This window comes from Nannospalax galili, unplaced genomic scaffold, assembly GCF_000622305.1.
Source record: "Nannospalax galili isolate Female #2095 unplaced genomic scaffold, S.galili_v1.0 scaffold807, whole genome shotgun sequence".
Lineage (NCBI taxonomy): Eukaryota > Metazoa > Chordata > Mammalia > Rodentia > Spalacidae > Nannospalax > Nannospalax galili.
In genome coordinates this window covers 497,158-509,474 of record NW_008355917.1, presented here as the reverse complement: position 1 = coordinate 509,474, position 12,317 = coordinate 497,158, and the positions used below count along the sequence as shown (strand labels likewise).

Here is a 12,317-nt window from a genome sequence, read left to right as displayed (position 1 = left end):
TACCAACTGTCTTATGTTATTAGTTCATGAATGACAATGTTCCTAAGAAACCAATATCAGAATAAAATCCCAAACACACCCATAAACCTGCTGCTGGGATTACTTAGTGTGCTTTACTTAAAGAGCAGGTACTGCTAATTTAGATTCTGTCCACACAGCAGATTGTTATAAGTCTGTCATGTGGGTGCTGCCCAACTGATGATAAGTTGGGCAGGTCAGTTCATCAGATTTTGTCTCTAATTAGCCCTGGGGGGGAAACACACGCACGCACACACGCACGCACGCACACACGCTGCAAACTGCAGCAGAAAAAAGACTTGACCTTGCTAAGTTGCACACATTGGAGGAGGGCAGATGAAGCTCTGTATTCAGAAGGAAGCAGCCAATGAAAATGGGGCCACTCTGGGAAAGCCACCAAAACACAATGTGTCAAGTCAACTCAGAACCCTTCTCTTAGAGGAACAGCTTCCAGCGTTTCTGAAATTTACACACACACACACACACACACACACACACACACACACACACACACCTGCAAAGCAGGCTAAGTTACCTTGCTCACAGTGGCTTCCGGTGAATCCAGACGGGCAGACACATTTGTTAGGAGCCACGCAGGTTCCCCCATGTCTGCAACCCTCTTCACAGAAAGCTGTGGAGAAAACAATCAAAGTTTTGCTTAGGAAATGCTGCAAAGAAATCATGAACAGCAGGACTTCTGAAACAATTTTTTGTTGCACTGGAAATCCATCTCTGTATTGGCACATTTAAATTTTCTGTGCACAACAAGAAATAAAGGTAACGACAATGATTTCACTGATTTATAGGAAATCAATTGAAATAATGGATGTAAGGTGTTGAGCTTGGGTCTGGCATGTGCTAAATGAGAGCTGGTTTCAGTAGAGACTTCTATTGCTGTCATTATTGATTTATTTGAAGTCATCTAACACAAGCTGAGTTGCTAGATGCAGAAAGGTGAGTTAGGGGCAAAGACTTTCTCAATGTTTGCTGTTCTATAACCTATTCTTTTCCACTAAATATCTTTCATAACGTCTTTTATGGCAATATATTTTTAACTTTTCAAAAAGATTTCTCAGTAGTCAATAACACTTTTGATAACATAATAAATGCAATTAATCTTTTCTTTTGGATAGTTAAGCTCCAAGGGTTTTTGTTTGTTTTTGACTGGGTCTCCCTAGTTCTAGCCCACCTGGAACTATTTAGACCAGGCTGGCCTTGATCTCACAGAGATTCACCTCCCTCTGGGGGGCTGGGATTAAAGGGGTTGGCCCCCAGCGTTGGCTCCAGACTTTTGATAACATAATAAATGCAATTAATCTTTTCTTTTGGATAGTTAAGCTCCAAGGGTTTTTGTTTGTTTTTGACTGGGTCTCCCTAGTTCTAGCCCACCTGGAACTATTTAGACCAGGCTGGCCTTGATCTCACAGAGATTAACCTCCCTCTGGGGGGCTGGGATTAAAGGGGTTGGCCCCCAGCGTTGCCTCCAATATTTTGAAAATAGAAATAGCACACTGTTTTGGTAGCTAGGATGCTATGGCCTTGGAAAAAGTGTCTTGACATGGAAACACTGGTTGAAAGGGTGTAGACTTCTACCTTCCGATAAACCTTGCAAAGCTCTCCTACCCTAATTCAGCACTTCACAGCCCAGGAATCTGCCTGTGACACACAGTGGGAACACAGCTCCACTGCATTTATAGAAAATCAGCTGCCATGCCCCCGACACGTTCCATCAGGAAGCCCAGGACAACAGGCAGCGGAGCTGGTTTCGCTCAATGCCATGTTCTGATCTTGGCATCTACCACATCGTTGGGTGGCTTAGTCTTCATTTTATAAGCTCTTCTCATAGGAAAACCCCTGTTCTTATGATTCTACATCACTTCCATCCAGGAAAATCTGCTGAAAACTGTTACTGTATAATCAATAGTTTAGTTTGCTAACTGATAAAAATCACTGAAATTTCTAATTGGTGAAGTTGATTGGAATAAAACTGAGTTTCTTTCATTCATCTGAGAACTAGGTGAGCAACAGTTTTAAATTTTACTTGGAAGACAACGTCACCCTGAAAAAAACGCCCTGGCCATACGTTGCTCTCATCACGTAATTAATATTAGTCTAGCTTTAAAAATCCATGGAGTGTGTTTAGATAGTGGAATCACAGTCAAAGGTGTGGAACTTATCACAATGTTGTTGTTTTCCACATCATTTACCATCCCTTGGGTAAATTCACATTTTACAGCTTCAGGAATTAATTGTGAGCTCCTTTGCGGAGGCTACAGACCTTGGAATTCAAGGACAACTTCATTTCCCAGCATCTTAGGACACTTGTGCATAAAAGGATTTAGGCACTGACTGCTTCCTTGAGTAATTCACAGAACACCTTCCACATCTCCAGAAATCAGACATTGTAAGCTCTCATGAATAACGTCTCAAAGTACAGTTCTGCATCAAAACTAGTAACAGAACGGCAGAGTGTTCTTGTCAGGTGGAAAGCTGTTAAGATAAAGCTTCAGGAATGGCAGATGTCTGCAGGGGCTGGAAGCAGAAGGCTCTGCCTGACACACACGTATCTCATCTAGATCTGTGAATCTTGTTAGGGGGCATGGCTGTGTGACTTGAGTTACTCGACCCTTATACAAAGACATCAATATGAGACTATGTGGGAGAAGTGTTGGCCCAGGTGATAGTCTTCGGGTGTGTAAGTCAGCCCAAGGACAAACTGAGCATTTGTAAAGGACTCTACATGATATTTGGACACAGCTGTACTATGTAAGTGCTTTGTTATATAAAATCACTTAGTAACAGCCTCATGGTGACCATGAAGTATGGGCTGGGCACAAATTGTCTAATACCCAGACAAGGAAAATCTACTGTACAAGGTGTTTAACTTTGACATGTGCTGAAGACATCCTCGTGGAAATGCCTTACAAGTGTCACTCCAGTATAAAACCAGTGAGAAATGAGGTTCAGAAACCGAGCTGAACCTCCTTTCAGGCCTATCTGCAGAGCTGTGGTTCAAGCAAACGCCTTCACCTCCTAAATCCTCTTTTCACAAGCTTGTATTCACAAACAAGTTTATCCTTTTCTGAACAGCTCCATAGTAGCTAAGGAAACTAATGAAAATGGAAGCAACGTTATGACCAGACTGCGTGAGTTCCATCAAAGAACTTGCTCAGTCCATGCAGACATTTGGTAAGCTTCACTTTTGCCTGTATCCACCCACGTGTCTCACAAATCTAGGCGCATATCACTTTAAAATGTAAATTATCCGGAATAAGCAAAGAACTCATTGTTTACTTGGTCATTAAGCAAAATGGCAACGCACTTGAAAATGTAAACTAAATAAAGAAGGGCCTTGTCATCCAAAACTTTACTTTGGGGAAATCAAGGTAAATTCAATTTTTCTTGGTATGACTCAAAAGAAGCTGTTATACCCTGGTCTAAATATTGTAGACATATTATTTAGAGCCACACGGAGATTACATATATATATATATATATTCTTCTAGACTACTAACCCAGCATTCCAAGGGAAAGGACTGATACTTTGTACAGGGGACCTACACTTTGTACAGAGTAACTCGTTGGCACTGGGACTAAAACCCGAAGCCAGGTCAGCCATCTATGCCTTCAGGTCAGCCATCTATGCCTTCATAGTTTGAGAGGTGAGCTGTTGGAAACTCTGGCCTATATGCTTGCCTTAGACTTATGAGCTATGTGATCTACCACAAAATATTTAACCTTTCTGTGCCTCAGTCTCCTCAAGAGCAAAGTAGCGATGATTATTAATGATACCATCTGTGCTGTGAGGGCTGAATCAAGTCACTAACATCAGCCACCAGTACAACACATAACAAGTGCAATGACCTCAAAACTGAAGGCAATTCCTGGTTTTTACCACCAGGGTTCTGCTCTGCCAGATGACTGCGCTATGTTATTTTGAACCAGTTTCTTTCATAGACTCTAGAAATCAGCACTGATCAAGACACAAAAAATCCCAATACTGTGAAGACCACTGACTAGTGAGGGCTCACCACTGCCGCCTCAGTGACTTGAGGGCCTTCACAGTATCTGGATGCTACAGGACTTGGAATCCTGTAACTCTGTTACAAATGCAGAGAAATTCAGCACCATGGGTTGTGACTTAATACACTGACTATTTGTCAACCGCAGTCCAGAATCTGAACCACGGCATAAACTGATTGAAGATGGACAATGGGATTATAGACTTTGATCTGTTAGATTAGTGCTATTTATTATTAACTTACTGCCCGGGAGGAGATCTTTGATCAGATCAACTCTAAAATGGTATGATTTATTTGTGAAAGAACTCTTGGCATTTTGCAAGAAAATGGAATCACAAACTTCAGAGTTGAGGGAGATTTAATCCAAAGAAAGAATGCACACTTATACTGCAAACAATCCTGACAACTGGGGCGATCAGGGAAAGAAAATGAGGAGGTGGTTTTTCAGGTGTTAAGAATCCCCATCACGTGCTATAGCCAATAAACATGGTGACACAGTGATAAAAAGAATAGCTCTTCATATTCTAAACAGCGCCCCTGGCCCTCTTAAAGTTTTACTGGGATGTACTTTCCTAGGGGCATTCTGGGATTCTTGCAGGTGAACACACAATTTTCAGTGCCATATGTTAGAAAGGCACCTTTCTCCTCCTTCCTGGTTTGCTTGAGGAAGTATGCTCCTTGGGTTGGTTTGTGACCCCTCTCTGCCCATTTTATGCCATCTGTCCTACGGGAAAGATATCAGGAAGACGCAGGAGACAGGCAGTGTAGCTCCTGATCATCACCAGGAGGCAAGGCCCCATTTCTAGTTTAATTTGGGGTCATTTATAAGTTAGGAATCATATTATTAAACTTAACTATTGATTTATTTAATAATATGTAGAATTTGTCTTCCATGAAGGTAGCTGGTTTGATAATATACATCTGAAGTGTAAAGGGTAAAGAGCTGCAGTGAAGCCAGGTCTGGCCCAACACAGCGCCACACCCACTTTCCTCTCTTGGGAGTAAGTTCCCACAGTCAGCGTCCCTTTCTCAAACTGAAACTCATGTTCCCCAACTCAGCTCTTCCAATAATCAAAGGATATCATCTCTTCCAGGTTTTCTCTGTAGTTAATTCCTGGTTGTGTTCAGACGTGAGCTCTATCAAAGGGTCCTTCAAGTATTTTGGGTGGTACTGGTGGGTGGGAACTGTCCTATAGTAACTTGGAATGTCACTATGTGCCCCAGGACAGCCCTGAATGACGGACAAATGTTCGGTCTGAAATGTCGTCATGAGGAGATTGAGAAATTTTTACTACTCTTTAGTCTGTCAAGTTCATTAAATGTCTCTGGGTCCAAAATTCTGTTACTTTTACCCCACGATTTTTTCAATTTACTCTTCTCAAACTTCCTCTAAAATAACTTGAAAACGTGTGGAAAAAGATGAGGGAAAATTACTCAGAAGACCAGTCAATCATATAATATAAAACACCCACATGGCTTCCGTTTTGAGCATCATTCTGGTCTGATAGCCATGGTGCACTGCATACGTTAATAACTGTTCACTTCAAAAGCCACCTTACTGGACAGGAAATGGTGGCTGGGGGAGGAGTGTGTCTCCCTCTGTGGTCGAATCTCCACCCATGCTTGTGCCACCCTAATTAAACTCATGAAAGAGCGATGAAGCTGAGGAGGTGGGGGTTTGTTGAGGAAGAAGGTGCTTCGTGGGACTGGGGTAGGGATGAGGTAAAAATGGCTAAAATTCATCATTTGCATATATAAAACTGTCAAATAAAAGAAATAAAGAAGAAAAAGTTAAACACCATTCTTTCAAAATATCTTATTCTTGGCCGGGCGTGGTGGCGCACACCTTTAATGGATCTCTGTGAGTTCAAGGTCAGCCTGGTCTACATAGTGAGTTCCAGGACAGCTGGGGCTACAGGGAGACCCTGTCTCAAAAAGACCATATGTATTGTATACATATGAGCATATTGCCTGCATGCATGCAAATGCACCTGTGTTATGCAAATTCTGTGGAGGTCAGAAGAGGGCATTAGATCCCCAGGTACTGGAGCTTCGCATGGTTGTTAGCTGCCATGGAGGTGCTGGGATTCAAACCCAGGTCCTCTGTAAGAGCAACCAGTGCTCTTAACCACTGAGCCATCTCTCCAATCCAAACACCATAATTTTAAAGAAGATTTAGTTTTCCTTAATTTTTATGTGTGTCTGTGTCAGGGGAAACCATGCACACGAGTGCAATTACCTGCAGAGGCCAGAAGAGGGCATCAGATACCCCTGGAACTGTAGTTACAGGAAGTTATCAGCTGCCCCATATGGGTGCTGGGAGCTGAACTCAGTTCCTCGGCAAGAGCAATACAAGTTTGTAACCACTGAGCCAACTCTCCAGCCCCCACTGTATTCTGAGACGTATAAAAAGTGATCAGGCCAGCGGCTGCGGGAGCACGTTCCACTTTGTTTTACCGTGCATAATTTTTAGTAGAAAACTGCAGTGAGTGCTTGGCATGCAGAATCTGGTTCACTGCTACAGCACCGGCCCTCACGGTGCATACCCATCAGAAGAAAAACAAACCCACTGCAAACAAGATGTGGAGGGTCACCCCTCTGCTAAGTGCATCCTAGGTTTGGAGCACATCACCGAGCTCTCACAGTTTAGGGCTCTGCTGCCTACTATGTGCAGACAATACACTGAGAACCAAGAAATCCACAGCTAGTCAGAAATGCTGTCCCCACACCTGAGCTGCACACAGTCCACAGCAGAGCGTGTCATCATAAACAGTGATAAATGCTACAGTCTGCGAGAAGAGAGTTCGGGAACGTGGGGATCCATGATTAACGGTGCCCCGTGGACACAGCGAGCTTCACAGGGCTGGCTGGGAGCTCCATCTGGAAGAGTGAAGGAATTTTTTTTTTATTTCGCCAGATGGAAAAGGGCATGGAACGAGACTTTCCAGGTCAAGTTTGTCCTGAGGGAAGGAGCTGAAGAGAAGAAGAAAATGAACACGCATTTCTCATCCACATCGTGGTGCAAGGCTCAGTGGTTAAAGAGAAGGCGCTGAGCCTCCGGGAAGACGCCACATGAGGGTCTGAGAGCCAGTCTTCGCCCAGCTTCTCTGCAGTCTAGTTCAGCTTTGCTCTCTGCCTTCTGTCCCTAGGTCAGCTAAGCCTGTGTCTCAGTGACATTTTTGTCACAGTAAGAAATGCAGCTGAGAGTGGTGGGGACACTTTCAATCCCAGGACTCTAGAGGCAGAGGCAGTGGATCTCTGTGAGTTAGAGGCTAGCCTGGTCTACATAGGGAGTTCCAGGCCAGAAAGGGCTACACAATGATACTTTGTCTCAAAAACCAGACAGACAAAAAGATACTAAGAAATAACTTTAAAATGCAGAGGACTTCATACATATAGAAGAAACAAAATTTCCTCTGAATATATAATACATTGTATTTTCTCCTACTCTATTCCATAGCATTTGTATAATCCAATTGTGACCCCAAGACTTTCTTTCACAATTACAGCCCAAGGTGCCTATAATAGAACAAGACATGGGAGTGCTTCTGTAGTAACCCTAAAACTTCAAACTCAGATGTCGGTTTTAACTCCAGAAAGGCTGACAGAGGGGACTTGCTGGGAAGAGTTTCAGTGGGAGAGGGAGGATAATGAGAAGGGAGCAGGGCAAGACCAAATAAACATTATAAACACGTGAAACTGACAGAAAATAAAAGGGTTTAAAGATGAAAAGCCAGGGCCTATGTGAAAAGACTTTTTATGTACTGTTTTCCAAGGACATCTTTGTGGCAGACATCCAATGGCCCACAAGGCTGAAAATACTTCCTGTTTCTACCTATAGAGAAAACCCCATCACAGAGGGCACCCTGGCCAGGGAAAGTACAGATTGGGACGTGAGAGCGTGGAGTCACCTGTGTTTGCCTAAACCAACACTCCTGCTTTTCTAACCAGACCGTGAGATCCTTGAGGACCAAGGTGATGCAGTTTGCAGTTCTTAATTCTTTTACATCTTGACCTTGTGAAATACGAAACACATTTGCTGATACAGTAAATTCATTAGATACGATGGGATGGATTTCATGAGAAAGTCTTGTGTATAAACTGAGTCTTGAAATTGGAAGAAAACATTTGACCAAGTCCAATCAATCCAGCATAAAGATTTTATCAAGCACCTACTGTGTACCACCCGCAGACAGCCTGTGTGACTAACTCTCAATGATTCCTACTCTCTTGAAGCTGAAAGTCTCGTGAATTGCTGCATTAGTGGAGGACTGCCTCCTCCACCTCCCCTGCCTCGCTCAGGGAGGGCTATCTCTGCTCACTTGTAGAGATAATGTTACTTACCACAACTGGGGGAGTTCTACAGCTGTTACAAGTCAAGGATCCTGCAGTATTGGAATGATTTCCCAATGACTGAGCATTCAAGATGTCAAAAGTGGTAAATCTGAGGAAAGGCAGGCAGCCCTTCCTGCAGTCATCTGACGGAGGCTTACAGAACAGCTTCTGTGTCGGGATGATTCTGAGAACCAGGGTCCACAAGGCAGCAGAACAGGTGAGGGTACTACAGCAGAGCTAATTCTCGTGAGAGCAGAGACAGGAAATAAAATAAACGCAAGTGATGATATGTTGTAGACTGACAAGTGACATGGACAGAAGTCCAGAGGCACAGGGGATAGAAAGCCTGTCAGCAGGAACCTCCTGATACCTAGGGTGATGAGGGAAGGCTGGTCAGAGAGAAGACTTGCGGTAAAGGCCCACAGAGGAGTGTGCACCATGCAGGTGCCCAACAGAGAGCCATGCAGGCAGAGGCTGCAGCAAGTGCAAAGACCCGGATGTGAAGCACACCACGTACGGGCTGACTGACCCTCACAATACTGCCCGCATCTGGTCAAGAGGAGGTCCAGAGAAGGATAAGACTGTTTGTCCTGGAAGTTCAGGAGCAGTTCCACAGAACTAAGGCCCGAGATGACTGGAGGAAAGGATAATCAATGCCAGGCAGACTGGAACACACACAGCGTGTGGCAGACTGGGGAGGGAGCAGCCTCAGAACCAGGAGTGGCTTCAGAATGACCAGCTGTGAGGACAGAGGAACCACGACTGCCCAGTGTGACAACCCAGGCTTTGATTCATGGAAGGGCCGTGCCCCACAATTACTCCAGTACAACTGGGTTTCATGGGCTGGGAGGGTTGAGCACTAGTTAAGGGATGGGTTGTGAGCCTTTAGGAATGGGTGATCTCTGAATGCAGGAGTGGTTTCTTTAGAAGTGGATGTGTTGTCCTCCTTCCTGTCACCCATGAGACATCTTCTGCTTTATAATTAAGCCGGCAACGACCCTTACCAGATGCTGGACCCTGCTGAACTTTCCAGGCTTAGAACACTAAGGAAATTTCTGTTCATTCACAATAAATCAATGTATTTAATTCTGCTACGCCAGCACAGAGCACACCAAGACACGCGGCTTCTGACTGCATTCCCCACTAGGTGCCACTGGTCTCATGAAGGAGTTAGGATTTCTTACATTGTCTTCTTCTCTCACAGTTCCAGTTACGTTAAGAATGAGGGCAGTTGCTTTCCCTAGGAAGGCACAGCAGGAGGCTGCATGTGGAAACTGTCATGGACTTAGAATCTATGAAATGTAGAGATATGTGAACCTGGGCCTGGAGGCAAAGGTCTGTAGTCCACCTCCTCAGTGGACGGAGCCAAGAGGATCACAGGTTTCAGAACTCCCTGAGCTACAGAGGGAGTTCAAGGTCAACCTCAGTAACTCAGTGACAGCCCGTCGCAAAGTAAATAGAAGGAACTGGGAGATGTGACTCACTGCTTTGTCTAGTATGTGCAAGACCCTGGGTTCGATTTCTGCTGCTAGAAAAAATAAAACATGTGAAGAGGGACGGATGACTCAGTGAGCAAGAGGAAGATTTAGCCCTCACCTGGGGGTAGATCATGCACATCCAAATACACAAGGTACTCGGGGACGTCATCATACAGCCTATGGCATGATTCTGAAAGCAAAGGTCTAGCTTCTAGCCTCGACTCTGGCCCTTATTAGGTGACTTGCTAGAAGTTGTTTCATCAGGTCAAGAAGAGATGGTACAGTTTACTGGTGACACTGGTATCACTGGAGACAGGATGTGCCAAGTCAGTCCTTGGCACAGTGACCCTCACTAGCTCTCTGAGAAGGTAAGACCTTCTAAAGACTGTAAGCCTCTTTGAATATGTAATAAATGTAGTATTTTCTCTCCAAATTTAAAACTCCATCATAGCCTGCTCTCTCCTAACTGGTGTGTGCATCGATGCCAGGGTCTAGGGTTTCTTGAGTGCTGATATCTATAGCAACGGATGAGGAATTAAGAGAAAAATGCAGCTTAAGAAACAGAATAAAATGATGTTCATATTTCAAAATTAAAACTCAAGAAATTAACTCAAGGACTGGAGATACAGGTAGCTGGCAGAATACGTGCCTAGATGTGCAAAGCCTGAGTTTAATGCTCAATACTACAGTAAAAAGAAGTTAACTCAGGCCAGGTGTGGTAGTGACCGCCTTTAATCCCAGCACTTGGGAGGCAGATAGATCTTTGTGAGTTCGAGGCCAGCCTGGTCTACATAGTGAGTTCCAGGGCAGCTGGGGCTACAAGGAGATGCTGTCTCAAAAAGATAAAAAAAAATGAAATTAAATCTTCCTATGACATAAAACTAAGGCAACAAAAAATTCTTTATTTGCAATAAAAATTATGAAAGCTGGGTGAGGCACGGTAGGCATGCTTTTGTTTCCACACTCAGGAGGGACAGGCAGATGGCTCTCTTGAGATTGAGGCTGGCTTGAGCTACAATGGAGAATTTCTGACAAGCTGGGGCTATGTGGAAACCATGTCTCAAAAAACAAAAAAGAAACAAAACCAAGAAACCAAAACTGTGGGAGCAAAGGAAAATATGATCCAGAGATTCACAGGAACACTGAGAAACAGGCTAAGGGTTATCTAGCCAAGAACGGGGCAACAGAGCAGGAGGAAGAAGGTCTGAAGGTCTCCTGTGCTGCATTTGATGGTCACCCTCAAATCAACCCTGGAGGTTACAGTCTACAGACCTTTAAAGAAAGAAATCCTGAAAAACTCTCTTGGGTAAAAGATTTTCAGCAATATTTTATAACCGTACAGAATCTGACTTTATCTCCTGGAATGAAATACGAATCCCAGGCTGAGTAATTTGGTGTGTGGGGCTGGTGGGGGGTGGAGGGTCTTCAGTTCTGGAGAGAGCTCTTTTCCTATTTCCATTTTGAAATTCCCAAATAACGCCACAGATTTTGTTCTTATGTTTAAAAATCACCCCGCACAATTTTTGGAAGTAATTTGCTTCTCAAGACATGGTATCTTCACTTTGTAGATGGGGAAACTGCAGATCGAACGTGAGATGCCTCATCCAAGACGGAGTTCATCATGAGATGAAAGTTAACTAAGAATTTCAGGTTCCAGGATTTGGGCCACGTGCAGGATTTACGCGGCATTCCACAGCCAAGCAGCTTTGATGGATGGGAGGTGACTAGATTGAGATGTGTAGGCAGAGGAAAGTGTAGACAGACGGAAGAAGATAAAGAGGGAAGGGATACGAGGGACATCACCTTAGCCATCTCACCCTTGGTAACTCCCCACACATTCATTCCCACCTGTTGAAATACCCCGCACCAGCTGAAGCCAAAGCTTTTGGATGACATGGTCTGGACAGTGGCAGGTCAAGTCCAAATCCCATTTTCTAGCTGTGATATGAGTCCAATTGAGTCTCTGTAAGGCTTTTGTCCCTCATGGCCAGATGGGAAATAACTCAAAGCCACACATTCTTTCTATGACCATTCTAAGAACAATGCTACTCAAGGTCAGTTATTGAGTTTTAGGTATGCAAACTGTAAATTTGTCGTTGGAACTGTCATTATTAGTTACAGGCTTACACACACACACCCATTTTCTAGCTGTGATATGAGTCCAATTGAGTCTCTGTAAGGCTTTTGTCCCTCATGGCCAGATGGGAAATAACTCAAAGCCACACATTCTTTCTATGACCATTCTAAGAACAATGCTACTCAAGGTCAGTTATTGAGTTTTAGGTATGCAAACTGTAAATTTGTCGTTGGAACTGTCATTATTAGTTACAGGCTTACACACACACACACACACACACACACACACACCTGTGGACCACCCTCTGGGAGGCAATCCCTGCTGTGTGTGACTAAAACCAAATGAAGCCTTAACATACTGGGTTATCAAACTATAATTTGTATTTTG

General features: G+C 44.0%; 1 protein-coding gene across 1 annotated transcript in view; it reads right to left on the bottom strand.

Moving 5' to 3' along the window:
- Positions 1 to 553: 553 nt before the first annotated feature.
- Nell1 (neural EGFL like 1) overlaps positions 554 to 12,317 on the bottom strand; it is a gene marked incomplete at both ends in the record, with an annotated part of 478,314 nt that continues 466,550 nt past the window's right edge. The window contains 1 exon segment of the mRNA XM_008853837.1: positions 554 to 649. Coding sequence (XP_008852059.1) covers positions 554 to 649 — 96 coding nt within the window.